The 19737-nt window shown below is 45.8% G+C and overlaps 1 protein-coding gene across 1 annotated transcript in view; it reads left to right on the top strand.

The window, feature by feature from the left end:
- Positions 1-2109: 2109 nt before the first annotated feature.
- The window catches only part of ITGAV (integrin subunit alpha V), a 402152-nt gene continuing 384524 nt past the window's right edge, over positions 2110-19737 (top strand). The window contains exon 1 of the mRNA XM_078680488.1: positions 2110-2697. Within this exon, the coding sequence (XP_078536614.1) occupies positions 2513-2697 (185 nt within the window). The 5' untranslated portion in view covers positions 2110-2512. The remainder of the gene's footprint in view (positions 2698-19737) is intronic.

The raw sequence follows: 19737 nt of genomic DNA on the forward strand, positions 1-19737 counted from the left end.
AGCTCAAACTTAATTAACCCGAGACCTATTGCATTGTAAATGCTTGTTAATCATTGCTTTTCTGTTGCTCGCACTGGTATTGCGGTACTTTTTTATTTCTTCTTCCCCCATTGCCTTGTTGTTACCTAACCCATCCTGCATAAGTATGTTAAGCACTCCATCAGAATGCACGTGTTTTCCAGTTATTTACCTTGTGTACTTCTCTTCACCACTACACTGTGCTCCATGTTTTTCTCGCCTGTATGCTTCACCTTTTCCATGCTCATCCATGTGTGCTTTTACTTGCTCTTGCGTGCTTCTGCCCCATTGCGCTCTCTCTCCTGTGTAGTGAACTTCTCCCACCACTGTCAATGTTGATTCTGACCCAGTCCTCCATGATCCTTCCCCATCCCAGGCCCTTCGCATTGTTTCCAGCCCTGTCTTGTTGTTGCTTCCCACAGCCACTTTAAAAGAAAAAGGTTTTACACCACCCTGTTTTTTTAATTTACCAATCCAACTTGAATCAATAAAAATGAATAGTCCTGTGCATTATGTAGGGACTTGCATGCATGGAGCCTTCAAAATGATATGGCGACTGTGTTATAGCCACCGCCACCACCCCACCCTCCCCAACCAACACCACCCTAACCACCAACACTGGGCACCCTAACCAGTACCACATTCCCCACCACCACCACCCTCACCCTAATTCCCTCCACTACCACACCACTCTAATCACCATCACCCCGAAACCCCACCTCCATCCTAACCACTACCCTCATTGCCGCCAGCACTCTATTCAAAGCCACCTTCCCATCCTAACCACCACCACCCAAACAGCCACTCTAAACTGCACCCTAACCACCACTGTACCACCATGCTAATCTCTACCCTAACCACCTCCTTAACCATTACAGCTAACCTTACCGCCGCCACGCTAACCACCAGCATCCTACCTACCACCACCCCAGTTTACCCCCACCGTGCCCATACCAACACCACCCTAACCACAACCACAACCACCACCACCACAACCACCACCACCACAACCACCACCACCCCAACACCACCACTATGCTACCCTACCCATCAACACCCTAACCTTACCTCTACCACCCTAACCTAACCATCACCACCCTTCTCTTACACCATCCTGTGTGAGCTTTCCTTCCTCTTCTTGTGATTGTCCATTACGTGGAGCATGGCCTCATTACTTGAGTCCTTCCACTGCTTACTTTACAGACACTCCTTTTTTTCTGCTGGGTTAAGCACACCTTGAAAGTGTATGTGTTTTTCAGCTGTCTCCTTTATGTGCTTCTTTCTGCCACCCCCACCAAAATCCATGCTGCTCTTGCACATGTGCTTCTCCCTCACGCCGCCCCTGTTGTGCTTGCCCTGGTGTGCTTTTTCCCCCGCCTGCTTCTCCCCGCTCTCTCTCACACATGTGCTTCTGTTCTCTTGCATTCCACATTGCTCTCTCATCCGTGTTGTGTACTTTCCCCTTCGTCATTCCTGTTTCCAACCCTGACCTCTGTGATCCTTCTCCCAGCCTTGTTACTTCCTCCAACCCACTTTTTTTTTTAACTTTGTCATTACCTTTCTCTATTTACCAATACAACCACGCGCCTACAAAAAAACGCACGGCCACTGCAGCTGCATCAGCGCCTTTTTTTGTTTCCTCTTTAACCATGCTACACTGCATCGCTCAACAATTGGGAAACAAACAATAGTTCTCAAAGGCGAGACGTATTGGTGTTGCCAATGATTATTATTCGCAGCCACTACCGTGTAAGAAACCTACTTCCAACCAGCAGCAGCAATCCTCTTTAAACCTCTTTGGCACCAGCAGTTTCAGTATTTCCTAATCTCGTGCAAAATGTATACCTCTAGGGCATAACAAATCAAAGCAATTGTCAGAGAGAAAACCACCTCTCACTGAAAGGGACGCGCCCATCACATTCGAGCAGCCTGTATACCAGCCCAAGTTAGTAGAGTAGTTGCCTGCTCACATCTTTAAAATAATTTTAATAAGGTTATTAGATAAGGTCCAATAGAAAAATCGAAAAGGGAATATTATGCTCCATCCAACCAGACGCACAATTTTAAGCCAATCAGAGGCGGGTTTACAGCCGCACACTTCCGGCTAATGATGCATTCCAGCAGTAGGTGCCGAGAGCTAGGGAGTGGGAGAGAGGCTGCACAGACAGCTCAGCGCCTGCTGTCACATCCTGGGTGCTGTCTGAGTGTGGCAGGCGGCGGGTGAATCTCCGGGCACGGTACCCTCAAGGCAGCTACAGACGCACATCTGGGGGGAGATTTTAATAAGCAAAGTGCAGCAATTTGTTGGAACTCCGGTTCACCATCGTCCATAACAGCCACACAGTTTTAGAACTTTTACCAGCTGATAAAACTTGCACAGACTTGAGACTGGGGACCCCTGGGTGCACTTTGGATTTGTAAGCCGCGGGCGGTGGTCCCTGTGAGGGGCAGAGTGCGCGCTGCTCCCGGCGCTGCCCGCTCGGACTCCGCCGGGATGACCCGGACCCTCGCTGCCGCCGATCCTCCTATTCTCTCCTGGGCTGGACTCGCCCTCCTCCTGTCCCTGCTCGGGCCCTGCGCCTCCTTCAATCTGGCCACGGACCGGCCCACCGTGTACTCGGGGAACCCGGGCAGTTACTTTGGGTTCGCCGTGGATTTCTACACCCCGGACCCTGCGTCGTGAGTACAGCCGGTTCTGTTCACCAAGTTGTCGTGTGATGTATTGTGCTGCGAAGTGTTTTGGACACAGCACTGTGTTTCAGATGTTAGTTGTGACTGTGTGTATCCAGCGCATATTGTGATGGAGGGAGCTGTATGTGTGTGTGTTAGTCTCACTGGAATATTGCTAGATGAAGCTATATTCATGTTCGATACATGTTGCCAGCGCCGCCGTGTTCGCGGGTGAAGCTTGTAGCAGCAGCCGCGTTATGAGTGAGGGGTTTAAAGGGATCCGAAGAGGTCGGAAATGTATCCCTGAGTGCAAACATCGTGCAGAGAGCCGAAGGGCGTGTGAACTGGCGGGCGTCCAGGCGTGGGTGCGGGGTTCGGAGCCAAGCACGGAGTGCGGGGTTAAGACACAAGAGGGGAATTCCACCCCTCCCGCCAGCTCTTCCCTGAAACCAGACCTTTTCAACATCCTTCCCGATAGCGTAGTCGTCACATATGTTATGGGCGAAGGAGCTGAGCTCCACAGACTCCGGCAGTCACCCCAGCGACTCCGGCAGTCACCCCAGCATACCTACTGGAGCGTAGTCATGTAATTTTTAATATCTGCAAAATTGAGGTCTTCATTTCAGTTTCTTGGTATAATTATAGACTGTAACGAAACAATGTATTCTGTAGTTAACATGTTGCTGTTTTCAGGACGGGCATTAGCCAAGACCTTTTTAATTACACGAAAATTATATATAATGTAAAGGTTGTTGTGCCAGTCAGTTTTCTTCCCCCACTACAGCAATCAATATGGGGCAAGGTGGTCCCCAAGTTTGACTATCGTCACTGTGGGGGAGGCAGTCGGTACTTTCACATTGACACAGCAGCTCCAATCAGCGCCAGGCTCTATCTACGGTGGCAATGTGTGCTTATTGTGACCAAAAACGAGTTTTGCTTTTTAGCCAGTGTTTTTTCTATATTGGTGAACGCCAAGCAGCCCCCCCGAACAATAAAAGTGTAAAAACAGTCACAAAACAAAAGAAGTGACAAAGCGGAAAGGCTAATGGCCAACGGCAGACCGATTGGCTCCACCAAAGCTTGTTTAATTTAAGTATGCGGCAAGGTGTGAGGCTGGGGAGGGGGTGAAGAGGATGAAACTGAAGCCCTAACCCCCTCATCCAGGGAGTTTCAGTTAGGCACAAGGCTGGCACCCGCCTATGTTAGCCCCCAATTCTTGCCACCTACCCCTCTCCCAATTTTAACTCAGCTCAGTCTCGCTTCCCACTCTGACCTTTGCAATGTTTTGCATCGGACACAAGCATTTATTTTTGCAGCATTTGGAAACCAGGAATATTGGGCACACCCTTTCTCAGGTCAGCAAACTTTTCACCCCTTGCAGGGATATATCTTGTGCACTACAAATCCTGACAATTCAAAGCAGAGGCATACTTCCACTTTTTGTGGCAGAATCCACAATTCAAGAAATGTCAGTTCAACAAAGATGAATGGCTTATCAACCTGGGGGACCCCGAACGAGCGACAGTTGTCTGGTTTGTGGGTGTATGAGAGGCCCTTCTATGGTCCTCGGGTCAGTTAAAGGAGGTGGGTACTTTTGAAAAGGGTGTGCCACCCATCTGCTGGTAGCCTCTACATGCCGGGTGCCCTGCAGCTGCAAGATGATTTTTCATTTGTATTTCCTGCAGAATAAACTCACGTGTCAAGCACAGTCCTGAATGCCAGACGCTGACTTGTACATGAGCGAGGGGTCAGTGCATGACCAGTGACAGTCACCCAGCCTGGAGGCGCAGCAAAGGAAACTCAGTGTAGTTTAGAGGTGGTTTCATTCGTCCCTCACACTCTGAAAGAGGAAGGATCCCTGCCCTTCCCGAAGGACAGCTGAGTCAGTTCTGCTCGGGGTTTGGGCCGAATGGCTGTTATAGACTCTGGATTCTTGCACTTACAATCTTTTTTTGCTGTTTCCATTTCATATAAGTTTTGGGTGTGGGAAGCAGCTTGTGGATGGCTCCGTTCAACAGACTGTTAGGTGTGTCCGTGAGCATTGTGTTGCAGAAAGAGTCCAGGGCCGGCACAAATATTCGAACCGTGAATTTTCTTCACTCAGATGAAGCCGGGGCAGCTTAATCGAGACAAGAGATATCTATGTTGTGTCTTTTTTACCTTGGACCAAAAGCAGGCGGTGGGCTTTCTGAAGCTTGTTCAGCTGATATTGCAGTAGTATTTGGCGCCGTGTATTCTATAGCTTGCAGCGGTACCTGAATCGTGCCTGTATTTTATGTTGGACTCGGTGCTTAAGAGTGTTCTGCTGAATTGGTGAAATTGTTGATGAAAGGCTCCTGACACTCGTGGTCTGGGTCCCCAGGGATCTTTTCAGCTTGGTCTTAGGGGCAGAGCTGCTAAAGAAGCAGTGAGTGGGTGAGTGAGTATTGGCTGGGCCGAGCTTGGGAAAGAAGACGTCATATATTTTCTTTGCTGATTGAATTTCAGGCTTCTCTTGTTCACACCCTTTGGAGGTATCTACGTTATTGGAGACTTAAGAAAAGCAGGTCTTGGGGCCACAAACTTCCATGTGGAGTTGTATATTATCACTTTAGAAATTGGAGAGAATGTGGCTTAGTTTGACTTCTTGGCTGTGTGCTTGCTCTAGAGGGTGAAGGCCAGTCACGGGTGTGCCCTTGAGTGTTGGTGACATTCTGAAGTCTATCGGTGAGCGTGTTGTGGGATCTCTTGCCCAGGTGGTGAGCACTTAAGGAGGCCCCTGAGTCTGGGCTTTAGGCTTGCCTGGGCTGCAAGCTCGCCCTGCACAGGGATGATGAGGGTTTCTGCCCAGTGCCTGTGATGGAGGCTAAACTGACATGGATTCATGCTGCCTTCCAAGCAAAACAATTCCAGGGATTTGGAGTTATGGGAGCAGGAAGGAGATTAAGCCCCGTAGGAGGTGGCGGGGTCACTGGGTGTCAAGAGGTGGGTGAGGGCAGTGGTGTGAGGTATGAAGATACAGTGCAGTCAGCTGGGCGTTTGAGGTGTTACCTCTAGGGGGGCTGGATGGGGCGTTGGGGGGACGGTGCTAGGGGTAGTGGATAAATCGGTGGAGGGAATGTTTTCGGTGGGCACAGTGGTTAGGAATGCTGGAGTTCAAGTTGGGAGTGGAGGAAGAAAAGCCTTGCAGGGTGAATGATGCTCTCAGAGGCACATGAACAAAATGGCTGCATGACAGAACACGAGCATCCTTTCTGTGCATCACACCACCCTCTTTGGGAGAGTCTTCGGTGTGTGGCTATCAAGGGTGCTCCTGTAGAGGTAGTCTGCAAGTGGAGTAGTTGTAGCGGGTGGAGCGGCTTCCATTCCAAGGCAGTGCTTTTGTTTCTTCATAGATCCTTGTGGTGAGCCACTGTGGTTTCTGCAGGTCAACTTGGCTGTTGAGCAATGTGAACTCCGACAGTGAAGAAGCCTTAAACCTCCTGTGAGCAGCTCCGGACCCTCCAACCCAGCCCGACCAATGAGGAGACCACCGCTGAGTTAATGGCCAGGGGAGAGGTGTGGCGGCTGACTCCAGAGCGAAGGGCTCGCGGTTCGATCGCGGCGGTAGCTCAGCACCATGTGACTCTGGGCAATATGTCACTTCATCTCCCCGACGCCCTCCAACGCCATGAGACCCTTAGACACGAGTAGTTCGCACTTTAAAAATACCGTATTTAGATTTACTCCGCCCATTATAGCACGAGCTGCAATCACTACCAAAACACCTGTGAGGCAGGATGAAACCAAGTCATTTAATCTTGGGCTTCCGGAGACTAAAATTATAATTAGAAACGCGTATATGTTACAGTAAATATATAACCAAGATTAGTAAAACGTTTCCGTCTGAAGTACGCATAAGAGCCCTTGTATACCGTCCCCTCAAGGATGCAAAACCAGGGAAATGTCAACACTGCCTTCTCCAGTGGTACCAACTTGACACTATTCATACAGGATTTTTATGGATGTAATTTAGAGAACTTATGACTGCAGTCTTGTCCGTTTCATGTTTAAACATAGTCACGGGAAGCTTTCTAGCATTCGCGCAGCTGCGTAGGGTTAGACATGAATATGTTTTGATATCGTATGTTAAAAATACGATTAATCGATGAACGTATATCGTGCTGTTACGTTAAAACGGCGTATTTTAATATTTGCATCCCTGCAGAAAGCGTGCGGCTGTTTCTCCGCAATGTGTGATTGTTTTTTTTTTAAACTTTTCAACCCCCCCCTCCCATCCCCTAAACTCTTATCTATCAGTAACCTCTGCCGAAGGCTTAAGACAGTTTATGGCAGGTGAGAGAATTGAGGTATTCAAGGCCTACCTCCCGAGTTGTTTGCAAATGCACATGTTGAGTCAAAGTAAAGTGTGTGCTGGTTAATCAACGGAGTAAATGCCCTTCGTCGTGCTTAGCTGCCTTGCCACCCTCACCTAAGCATAGGTTCGACTTTTGCATTTTGTAGCGCACCTAAAGTCACTTTAAGTGTGCAGGAAACCAATCAGCCGATTTCTTTCCTCAGATCGAAGTAGCAAGAGATGTGACTCGAGTTCCAGGAATCTCAAGCATCATCGCTTAAAGGGCGTGGATAGATGGTGGGAACACAGCTATCGTCATCAGCCTGTGCTCATGAGACTGAAGCGAACACTCAGAATCACTTCACTTCTGCGACAGTCTGTCCTTTGGTAATTGAAGAACATGGCGACCTCTGCGGGCGCCCAGAGTATTTCTATGTAGCGAGAGAGAAAGAAAGTGAGCGAAAACCAGTGGGTAAGGGACGTCAAGACATCAGCCTGGCAGGGGCTGGGACAGGTCTTTAACCTGCTCTATTGTCGGACCAGCGCCACCACGGAGGGTGGGCGGGCATTGGTGCACATAGACTGCCCTGCAGCCTTCTGCACGGTGGGGCGGTCGGTGTTTCTTGGCCGGCTGTGGGAAGCTGCTGCAGTGAAGGCGGACAGACCCCGACCCCCGCTCTCCTGCTTCCCTGCTGGAGTATCTGAGACGACGGGGGTCTGAGCCCACACTTACAACATGCTTGGCACATCTGTCTCTGCTGCTGTTTGATGCATATTTCTGACCCCTCTCGAATATGTATCAGATAGATGGGGAACATTTGGCATCATCTACTTTATCATAGAACTAATCTGCTGAGAAGCTCAAGTACACCCGTCAGGGGGGCACTGGTAACACTGCCTCAAGCTCCGGGTCTGGGCCGGGCCTCTGCTGTCTGATAGTAGCAGGGCAGCCGCCGCCTGGGCTGTGGTAGTGCAGATAGATGGCGCACGGGTCTGGGAGTCCGGCTGGGCTGGGCTCCACCTCAAGGCTGATGATAGCCCGCAGCCTCCGGCCTCGGTGGGCCGCTCCGGCTGCCCCCGGCTCACAGGAATGGACACCGCGCTGAAGCTGTCGAACAAGGCCTTGTATGGTCGGATCCCTAATCCCACCAGGAAACGGTTCCGCTCACTCGTGCTGTGTGCTTGCCACACTAAACCACTTGTCCGAGATCAGACCCATTGAGGCGGCAGTTCTTGTGCACACCTTCTCGGGGCAGCACGTGCTGCCCCGGTTCAAGCAGGGCGTCCCTCAGTGGCGCTCCCCCGAAATCCCACCCGCCTCGAGGCCGAGGATGGCTCGGGAGGAGCCGGGGCCAGCACACTGTGTTTACCTTCTCTGCTTTTCTCCAGACACGTCCAGCTGCTGCAGCGGCGATCTAATAAATAATGTCTTTTTTTCAGGGTGGTGTGTGTTTTGTAAGGAGCGTGTATGTGAATCCACTGGCAGTGACGGCCTCTCATCTGCTTTTGCAGGGCTGTCGTTGACCGCTCACCAGCTGGGCTGTTTACCGCTTGACTGCATGCAGGGAGAAAAGGAAGGAAGGACATTTTATTTTGTATTTCACAAGTTTGCCAAGATATACCATCAACCATTCCTGGCACTTTAGCCACCAGGATTTTGCATTTGGTGTTTGTGTTTTGCTTTTAACATTGTAATTATGGGCTGAAAACCACAGCTTGCAAAATGCTGTTGTCTAAAATGGCCGAAGGTCTTATGCATAAAACATGGATCTAGTTTTTAAAACTTTACATCTTGGTCTAGGCCATTTCAATAATGGCTTGTTTTACACATAAAACCAATGGTAAACTCTGCACCCAGCTCTCATATTTTGCGAGGGTTCACTCTTTCATTCACATCACACATTAAAACAAGCATTGGCAATGGGGGTGTTTTTGTCCTTTGTGTAGTGGAAAGTTTTATACCGAGCTTCACATCACAACAAAGGTACACCATGGACAGCAGCATCGCAACCTTCCCTAACATAAAGAATATGTACAGGACAGGCAGCAGCAGCAGGAGGAACATTGCACGAGTCTCTCGTGCATACAGGGCAGGTGCAATTCAGATAGTGAACAAACTAGAGAGGAAGTGAGAGGAGTGAAAGGACTGCTGTACTCTGTAAGCAAACATAAACATACAAGAGGTGCAACACTCAAGGACGAGACAGCCAATCCTCTTCTGGAATGACTTTACTTTTGTGGAATCACATAGTGTGATGAACCCTCACCTATGTGTCGTGGTATGCTCCAATGCGTCTTCATTGGGGTTCCATATGTAGCAGTGGGAAACATCTGAGGCTAGTACTGTTCACTGGTAATACAGTTTTCTAGTTATGTGTTCCCTAGTTTGGGTGAGGATATACCCCTTATGTCATATTTAGTTTCCTCTATGTTATACTGTGAGACCTATATTGAATGTTTCCCTCCCACCACAAGATTTAAACCAGGAGGATCTAGCCATGGACACGCTGCAGCAAGAACATGTACAGTGAAGGCCTGAGTGACATATAGGTTACTGTCGGATCTGACGTGGGCATAGTAGGTGGATAGATGAGTGAGTGAATATGTGACATCTGACTTAATTTGTTCGCCACTGTTTTAACACTGTTCATGCAATCGTGTTATAAATATAAGAATTGATTATAATTGATTATTTACATGATTACCTGGCTTTTATGTTTTTTGTATTAAATGTTTTTAACATGAAAATGTATACTTAGCAATAAATGCAAGTTTGTCTTTTCAATTTTGGGCTTGTGCTTTCTACTTTCCTCCTCCCTGTATGTATTATCAATTGTTTATATATTTTTCACATACTGTCATTTCCCTGTACTACAAATTCAGTTCTTAACAGGGGGTCCTTGTTGTTCACATTATGTGACATCTGACGCCATTCTCACTTAGGTGATATTCCACATCTCTCACAGGCCTTCTAATTCAGTGGTTTTCCACGCACTGAGAAGTAGATGTTACCTACTAGGTAATTATTTGGAGTAGCCCATCTACAAACTAAGGAACTATGCCCTAAACAGAACACAGGTGCTAACCGCTTCAAAAAACGTTTTCAACGCACATGCACCAGGCACTCTGTGGTATCTGTTCAAAATATTGAGGCCACCACTGCGCACAATGTTAAAAAACTATGAAACAGTTGTCGGGTTCATGAGTGCAAGCAAACTAGTCACAATGTATTTAAAGACTCATTACGTGGAAGTGCGGCTTGAGGCATAGAAAGACATCCTTTAATCTTTTACCATTTGGTGGACGCAGACCCATTCTTATGTTGTGCATTATTAGAAGGGGTTGGTGGGAGAATTGTAGATGGGGTTTCAAAGTACAAAATGCCAAGGAACATTTTTGTTTTAAGCATGCCCGATAGGAGAATAATGAAATCTTGATCTCAGATGATGTATTTTTACTCCAGCCACTATTTTGTCGATGCATTTTACTCTACTTGTCAGGATAATGTAATGTCGAGAAGATTTAAATAAAATGATTTAGAGACATCCACTAAACTAAATGAGTTCAGCAACATTTTCCTAAATCAGCACTTTTCTTCATTGTCAGTCGAAGTTTTGTTTTGACTGGTTCACATTATTTAGAATTGTCGCAGCTGCCATTTTGTAACAGTATTTTGAATGAAAAAGCAGCATTCCTAAACTCATCTAGTAGAGTTTGTCAATCTATATAGTAGCTGTTTTTATGCTTTGTAATAAACTAAACTGTAGTTAGTTCTTTGCTCAACAATACTGATACAGTGGTGTAGCTGCCATGTTGTCCTGCTGAGTGTTCCCGGGCATGCTGCCTCATTCTTTTTGCTGAGCGAGCATTCCCGCATAGTTATTGTCGGTTGGCTGAGGGTGTTACTGCACTCGTGGTCTGGTTATCAATTCCGTAACAACCTCTGCATTTTACGGATGCGCTCTAATGTATTTTAAGGGACAGACAAATGTCTTCATTTAGAAATTTGCAAACAATCCTTAAAACTATTAATTCAGAGCGAATCATTTTAGACTTAAGTTTAAATAATTACATTAAGCATTGCTCATTGCTATAACCACCGAAAAGCAGAGCTGTGTTCTGCTCGGCAAATCATATTATAGAAACTATAAGAATACAGTCATTGGATAAAAAGGCACCCAGGAAAAATATTAGCATGGCATGAATTCGGATCGCACAATTCATAACTTTCAGAAGAAATTTAAAACACCTAAAATTAATTTCACGTGGGCACTTCCACAAAGTGTTTAACCTGCTGCATTAACTTGACTTGTATTCATTTGGTTCTGAATCTGTAATAACCCTTGTTTCCCAGAAAGGCAATACCCAGGACAGAAAACAAACATAGAATGAGAAAGGGTTACTGTTAAGGGTTAGGGTCAGAGGCTGGGCAAGAATCCGAACTTGCCTTATAGTTCTTTTCTCAACTTTTTATTGTCGGTAGAGCTACCCGAGGAATACCTAGCGTAAATTTGATGTACAAATTCTGATAAAGCGGAACAGTTATTACACCTCGGTAAAATACACTTCCGTAAAATACTTTTATTTCTATATAGCTAAGCTATTGTAAAACTTCTGCAATCGTTACACTGTAAGAACTCTCCCAGAGGTTGCTTTGGTAACCCAGGCAAATTAAGTCAAATTTGCATTCTAGACACCCACTCTTAGTAAGCTGTTCTAGGAATCACTTTGCTACTTGTAGCATTACTTCCAGGATCCCGAAATTGAGGCACATGACCGCAAATGAGGCCACATCCCTTTTGCATATCCTAACCAAGGAATTTTTATTTCCAGGGACATAATCTCTCTCAGCATTGCTCTGTAGGGATCATCAACAGGCTAATCCAGGTCCTTAGCCAGAACAATAATGGCTTTTGGCTGGCAATTTGCCCTATCAATCATATTCCCAATTCTTCTCTAATACAGATAAAGGAATCACTCCTTGTAGAGTGACCGTTTCAAAAGGTTAATCTCCAGAATATTTAAAATTTTGTTTTGCAAGTAGCACCACAGTTGGCCAAACAAAGCTACACGGACTGCAATGTCCTGTTAAACCCCGAGCTTCCTAGACAACTTCCAGAATTTTTATTAAAAGACAGTTAATTGCCACCTTTGTAACTACCAGTGTATTCATTGCCTTCTCCAAATGTGGAACCAGTGAGAGGTTGTCAGCAAACAGAAGACATATTAATTAAATGTTTTAACACTCTGTTGGAAAACCTTTATATACAGATATGTAAACTTAATCTAAGTACAATAACTTGGTTTGTGATTTGTTAATCATCAGCTTCTTGATATAAAACCTACAAAAACTTGGGCCGGAGTTTAAATGGTATATACAGTTCATGGTATAAATACCGCATTTTTAACAAAGAGGATCACTGGGATTGGATAACTGGGATTGGATAACCATTTATCATAAGCACATCAATGTTTTCTGTTCTAAGGGCTATTCCAAGATCATTGTTGGAAAACCTTTATATACAGATATGTAAACTTAATCTAAGTACAATAACTTGGTTTGTGATTTGTTAATCATCAGCTTCTTGACATAAAACCTACAAAAACTTGGGCCGGAGTTTAAATGGTATATACAGTTCATGGTATAAATACCGCATTTTTAACAAAGAGGATAACTGGGATTGGATAACCATTTATCATAAGAACATCAATGTTTTCTGTTCTAAGGGCTATTCCAAGATCATTGTTGGAAAACCTTTATATACAGATATGTAAACTTAATCTAAGTACAATAACTTGGTTTGTGATTTGTTAATCATCAGCTTCTTGACATAAAACCTACAAAAACTTGGGCCGGAGTTTAAATGGTATATACAGTTCATGGTATAAATACCGCATTTTTAACAAAGAGGATCACTGGGATTGGATAACTGGAATTGGATAACCATTTATCATAAGAACATCAATGTTTTCTGTTCTAAGGGTTATTCCAAGATCATTGTTGAACAAACGAAAAAGTGTGGCATCCGCACACAGCACTTCTACGTACAAGGCAAGCAGTCACTCAATTCAGCTTCTCTTCCAAAGCATACCCTAGCGGAGTTCTTAAGATGTATTGATTTTAGATGTTTCACTGTGGCTTTTTTTCATCATACTTTTGAGCAGGGTTACCCACTGACATGAATGATTCACCTAATCAAGTGCAGCTTTTATGTCAAGGAAGAGTAGGTACAGGTTTTCCTCTCTTGCAGCTATATCTTTATTGATGATGAGCCACAGCTTTAAGCCTTGGTCAAGTCTACTCTGACCTTTATAAAATCCTGCTTTTGAAGCAGACAGCCTATCTTTCTCTTCTACCCCGTTTAAAGTCCTATTTTCTAAGAAAATTCCAATGATTTTAGAGGCAGAAACCGATAAGAGAATGGGGCGCTTGTTTCCTTCTACGCCATTGGTCCTCTTTTATGCCCAGAATCTGGTCGTAGAACTTTAGTTCCCTTCAGTGATCTCAAAGCTAAATCCATCTCATTCAATGTTATAGTTCCCAGCCTAAGTGAAGATTATTATGAATCTCATTAGCAGGTGCAATATAACTATTTGATAGTAAAAGTTGACCCTCTCAGAGGGCTTGCGCAGATCCCACATACTTATCAAGAGGAGTAAAGTGAAGTGATCTATCAAGGCATGTATTCAAACAAATGAATGCAAGTATAAAGTTAGATCACTCAGACCCCAGTTCACAAGATACAAGAGAGCATGTGTTTTATTATTAATAGCTGTTATTTTCAAATCAAGCCACTTCATAACCTGGTAAATAAAACTTTAATGTTATGATCTTGTAAAAGGCCATGCATTTGATGTCCTGCCTTCCAAGATATTAAGTTCACAAACCGACCTTGAAATATCCCAAATAGCTTGTCAAGGCATTTTATGTCTACATCATTGACAAATGAGCCTATAATGCTACATGAGTCAGTCAGTATTATTATCTAGGTTTAAACTGGTATTTTGTCAATCCACGTGCGTGTTGTAAACATAGATCAAATGCTACTTGACCTCTCCCACTGAAGTGGCGATGAGCAGGTGTAATAAATGCCTCGTTCAAGTTCCTGCAGCTTTTCCAATACAAGAAAGAGGAACATTCACCCAGATAATACCCTGCCCCTCCCAAAGGCCGCCATTGACCTCAAGTTTTAGCTGGATCTTAAAAACCAGCAAGCCCCTCTTTATCAAAATGAATTTAGCCAAAAGCACCACTAGAGAGCTTTTTAAAACCTTTCAGGTGCTTTCTTGCCCACCGTGAAGTCGAAGTAGGAGTTATTCTTCCCGGAGTCCATCCTCATTCAATGGGCAATGCAGTGGGTACCAGATGTCCAGAATGGGAAGCCCCATACCCATAAATATAGAACTGTTTGGTTCAAGAGAAGGACAGAGCTGGTAGCTAAGTTAAATTATGAATCCTTTTACCAAATGCGTAACAAATAAGAGAGATCAAAGAGTCGTATCATAGTCTTTGTGGTTTCCTTGAAATTCTTTATTGTGGGTGAACAGGAGTATTCTGGTGATCCAGAAAAACAACTCAAACGCAGGTGCAGCCAACACATGTTTCGCTCCCTAATGGTATACAGGCCTTGGGCTTTTTTAAGGCTAAATACAGAAAAGGTGCATGAAAAATAGAAAAGCAACAAAGGAAAAGAAAATTATGTGGAAAAAGAACACACAACCAAAACCCAAATGATCAAATAAAACCAATCCAATGGATTCTTTAGGTCAGGTTCCCAAATACAGTACAAAACCAGAGGAAGCCTTTTTTTGAGAAACTGGGAGCCAGCAACATCAGCAAGGCACAGTTTGGAGGATGTGAGCAACCATGTGAAACAATTGGAGTTAATTGTATATATGGTAACATATAATATAAATAGAAATGCATACAGTATGGAATTGGCAACGCATGTTCAGCAACAGTAGTCATGTCAGATTTCCCAACATCAAGAGATGAGTTATAGCATATAGTGACATTTGCAAGACATGATAAAACAGTAAACATATGTAATATTATAGATACAGGATTCGGGTAGTGTGCGGATAATCCAGGGCGGTTCACAGATTTGTCGAACTGTCCATACCCGATGTATGTAATAAATTCAGAGAACAGAAGTAATTGGGAGGGGAAGAAATGCCAAACCAGAGTCCGCTTAATAATTACGCTTTGCAAAATCTGTATATATGATTCTTTCAAAATGTGGAGTTTAAAAGATGCAAAGAGGCTGGTAATTGGTGAATTCAAATCGTCCCAGTGAAAAGACATTCGACGCCATAAAAATAAATTGTGACTGAAAATGAAATGAATGCTCCATGTAGTCAGGAAATAGTGGGGGAAGTGGGAGAAAAAGGAAGAGAAAAAGAAAATGGGCCGCAAATTTCTGTGTAAATATCAAATAGGGCTCCAGGTGTCAGTGATAGACGGCATGCTGGTCTAACCTCGACCAATATCGTGAGCATTAGATTAGAGTACTCAAAAAAAGAATACCGTAGACGGTAGGACATACGCATACGTGTCCATGAACAGTATCATAGCCTGTAAAGGTACAAACTGTAAATGGGCGTCTTAAAACTAGGTTGTTCCTGTAAAGATGGTGAGGTGGCGTGACTGTACTCACATGAGAGAGCGACGAATTGTGTCATCTCTAACAATGGGGAGAACGGTAAACGCTTTCCTGAGCTGCAACCTTTCACCAACCCTTTCCACACCTCACTGTAAATGCTTAACTCTACTTGAACAGGAGGATGGCCCCCTTTCCCTGCTCCCTGCTCCCTGTACCTTTACCTTTTCCGTATTAGAGATCACTTTTTTTTATGTAGCTTCAACTATTTTACCTTCTATTTTTAGGACTCGCCAGAGCCAGTGCGCATACGCTGCTCTGCAAGATATTTAGTAAGGGCTTTAAACTTTGGATCACATGCTTGTGTGTGTGCTTTTGTTTTCTTCACCCGCTATTGGCCTTTGCATACGTCTTTCTAAGAAAGACAGCAGGCAATTGACCAAAGGCGGGTGCATGTCCTGCCTTCACTCTGCCGTGGCCTAGGGTCCACGGAAGCAAGCGCAGCTTTCCTCACGTGTCATGGCTCATTAAGCACAGCCTGCACTTTCAGCTAAAAACGCGGTCGCTTTCACTTTCATGTACCGCGCTTGTTTTATTTATTTACTAGAGCGCCGTAATGCCTTTCTGCACAGAACACCCCTCCCACCTCCCAAACATCAACCAGAGTGATGCCGTGGCTTGTTCTAACATTCAGCCTCTTTCTGCTCTTCCATGTGCCCCCTTCGAGATCCTCCTCTCCTTCCGTATTCGCCCACCACCACGTCCACCACATCCACCAGCACCACATCCACCACCACCAACAGGTCCACCACCACCACATCCACCACCACTATGTCCTCCACCACCATCACCACGTCCACCACCACGACGTCCACCACCACCACGTCCATCACCACCATGTCCACCTCCACCACTACGTCCACCACCTCGTCCACCACCACCATCACATCTACCACCACCACCCATCCACCACCACTCTCACATCCACCACGTCCACCACCACCACGTCCTCCACCACGCCCACCACCACTATGTCCACCACACCATGTCCACCACCACCACCACGTCCACCACCACCACCATGTCCACCACCACCACCACGTCCACCACCACTACCACGTACACCACCTTGTCCACCACCACCACGTCCACCACCACGTCCAACACCACCACATCCACCACTACCACATCCTCCACCACCACCACCACCCATCCACCACTTCCACTACATCCACCACGTCCACCACCACCACCACTTTCAGCACCACCAAGTCCACCACCAGCACACCCACCACCACGTCCACCAACATCACCACATCCACTATCACCACGTCCACCACCCCCACGTCCACCACCCCCACCATGTCCACCACCCCCACCATGTCCACCACCCCCACCATGTCCACCACCCCCACCATGTCCACCACCCCCACCATGTCCACCACCCCCACCATGTCCACCACCCCCACCATGTCCACCACCCCCACCATGTCCACCACCCCCAACATGTCCACCACCCCCAACATGTCCATCACCACCACCATGTCCTCCACCACCACCACCATGTCCTCCACCACCACCACCATGTCCTCCACCACCACCACCATGTCCTCCACCATGTCCTCCACCACCACCACCATGTCCTCCACCACCACCATGTCCTCCACCACCACGTCCACCACCACCACCACCACGTCCTCCACCACCACCACCATGTCCTCCACCACCACCACCATGTCCTCCACCACCACCACCATGTCCTCCACCACCACGTCCACCACCACATCCACCACCACCACTTCCACCACCTCCACCTCCACGTCCATCACCACCTCCACGTCCACCACCACCTCCACGTCCACCACCACCTCCACGTCCACCACCACCTCCACATCCACCACAACCACCACCACTTCTACCACCACCACCACTTCTACCACCACCACCACGTCTACCACCACCACCACGTCTACCACCACGTCTACCACCACCACCACGTCTACCACCACGTCTACCACCACGTTCCCCACCACCTGTGACAGGTAAAGTATCACTGGAGGGCTGGGGTAATAGGAGTGTCAACCCCTGTTGTACATGGGACATTTAAGGATGCATTGGGTGCGAGAGGATGGGAATAGAGGCTAGAAGTATTACACCAGACCCAAGATACATTTTGAAGAGGCTCCTGTAAAGGCACAAGCCACTCAATGAAAACAAGCATTGGCATAGCCAATAGGTCTCGCCTTTGGGACCTTAAAAGTGTTTAGCCATGCAACACTTGCTGTTGTTGCACCGAGGAGATTGTGCTGGATAACTGAAACACTTATAAGGTCCCAAAGGCGAGACCTATTGGCTATGCCAATGCTTGTTCCTATAGACATTTCTTCTCAACGTTTTTTAAAATACTGTAAACCCTTAAAGGCCCACTTACTGCATGAGTTCCATGAAGATGATATACTTATTCAAGCACCTACTGCAACTATTTCAAAATGATTTGCATAACTAGGCAATAGCATGGCATCTTGCTTGTTAACCCAGTTTTGTTTATTGGAATTATGGTACTTGGCTACCAAGACTGGGGTTACAAGCTTTGGGCTGCAAAGGAGCGGGACCATTCCCTGAGAAATGATACATAAAACTCTTGCTGGCCTTTTAAATATTTTAGAAATCTCAAGGGGCGACAGAGGGCAGATCATGGTCCAGCACACATGCCCCCTAGAGTGTATGTATGCAAACAGTTGTGCAGTTCCTATAAAAGGAAGGTCGGGAGTGCATGAAGGAACAAGATGGGGGATCTGATTCCTCTGGAGCCCTCACACACCCCAAGGGGTGTCATGCTTCATCAAAGGGCAGCTCCTTGTTGGCCTGGTGCTGCAATGCCCAACTGACCCCGCCGGGGGCTCTTTGCCAGTGTTCTTTTACACTGCTGTAGTGAAGTATGAGGGTGGCGGTGAGGGTGCAGTGAATGAGTAAGAGTGGTGGGATTAAAAATAACTCGAAGGGAATAAAAAATTAGCAAGCATTCGCACCAGATTTTTTAATTCTATTAAGGATACGGAGGCGAGGATTATGCTTCTCTTTCTATTTATTTGCTACTCACAGTAGCCAATGAAAATGTTTCGTTATGCAAATAGACTACATTTCACATTATCTCATACATCACATCCTGTAAGACCCTATAAGAGCCACAATGACCGGAACTCAGCCTCTTTCTTTGCTCGAACATTAAAGTCCAATAACAGTAACTAAAGTCCAAATAACATCCTCCAACGTGGAAGAACCGACCCAATTGGAAAGTAACATCTTCTTAACCAGAAGTACTGCCATTCCATCTTCTTTGCAGAACCTGAAAGGAATGAAACAGAGGAAAAACCCGTAACTTCTGCCTAAACATAATATAAATACATACAGGTGGGTAAACATTACAAACATTGTAATATAACCGGGTGAAGCCTCCGTGTTCCTTAATAGAATTGAAAATTCTTGGCGCGAATGCTAGCTAATTGTTTATCCTATTACAGGACCGGAAGCTTCTGGTTATGCTAGTTTAACGCTTATCAAATACAACTGAGGCTATATCACCCACCGGTTTATAATAAAATTGTTTAAATGTTGACTCTGAAGGCCAGACAGCAGACCTCATGATATCTTGGATGTTAGAACCCAACATAAAGGTTTTAGAGGCAATGCCACAGCGAACAGAATGTGCCCCAAATACTTTGGTATCAATAACCGCTTTTTGCATGACTGATTTTAGCCATCTGGCTACAGTAGCTGCAGACACAGGTTTATAGGGTTTTTGTAACGCAATCAACAATTGAGTTGAGCAGGTCGTATGGACCTAGTACAGTCTTCAAATGTTCTAAGTCATTGAATTACACATAACTTGGCATTAGCAGGAAAGGCATGATAATCCAATACTTTTTGAGAGAGTTTTAGATCTGGCAGTAATATTAAAAGAAACTCCTTCTCGAGTAAATACTCTACCTGTAATATCCAGAGCCTTGACGTCTGATGAGATTCGGCAGGCAGAGAGACATAAAAACATGGCTAGTTTGGATGATAACTGTTTCCTAGTCAACAAATTAATATCTGGCCAACTGTCAAACAAGGCAAAAACTAAAGATACATCTC

This window comes from Lissotriton helveticus, chromosome 3_1, assembly GCF_964261635.1.
Source record: "Lissotriton helveticus chromosome 3_1, aLisHel1.1, whole genome shotgun sequence".
Taxonomy (NCBI): Eukaryota; Metazoa; Chordata; class Amphibia; order Caudata; family Salamandridae; genus Lissotriton; species Lissotriton helveticus.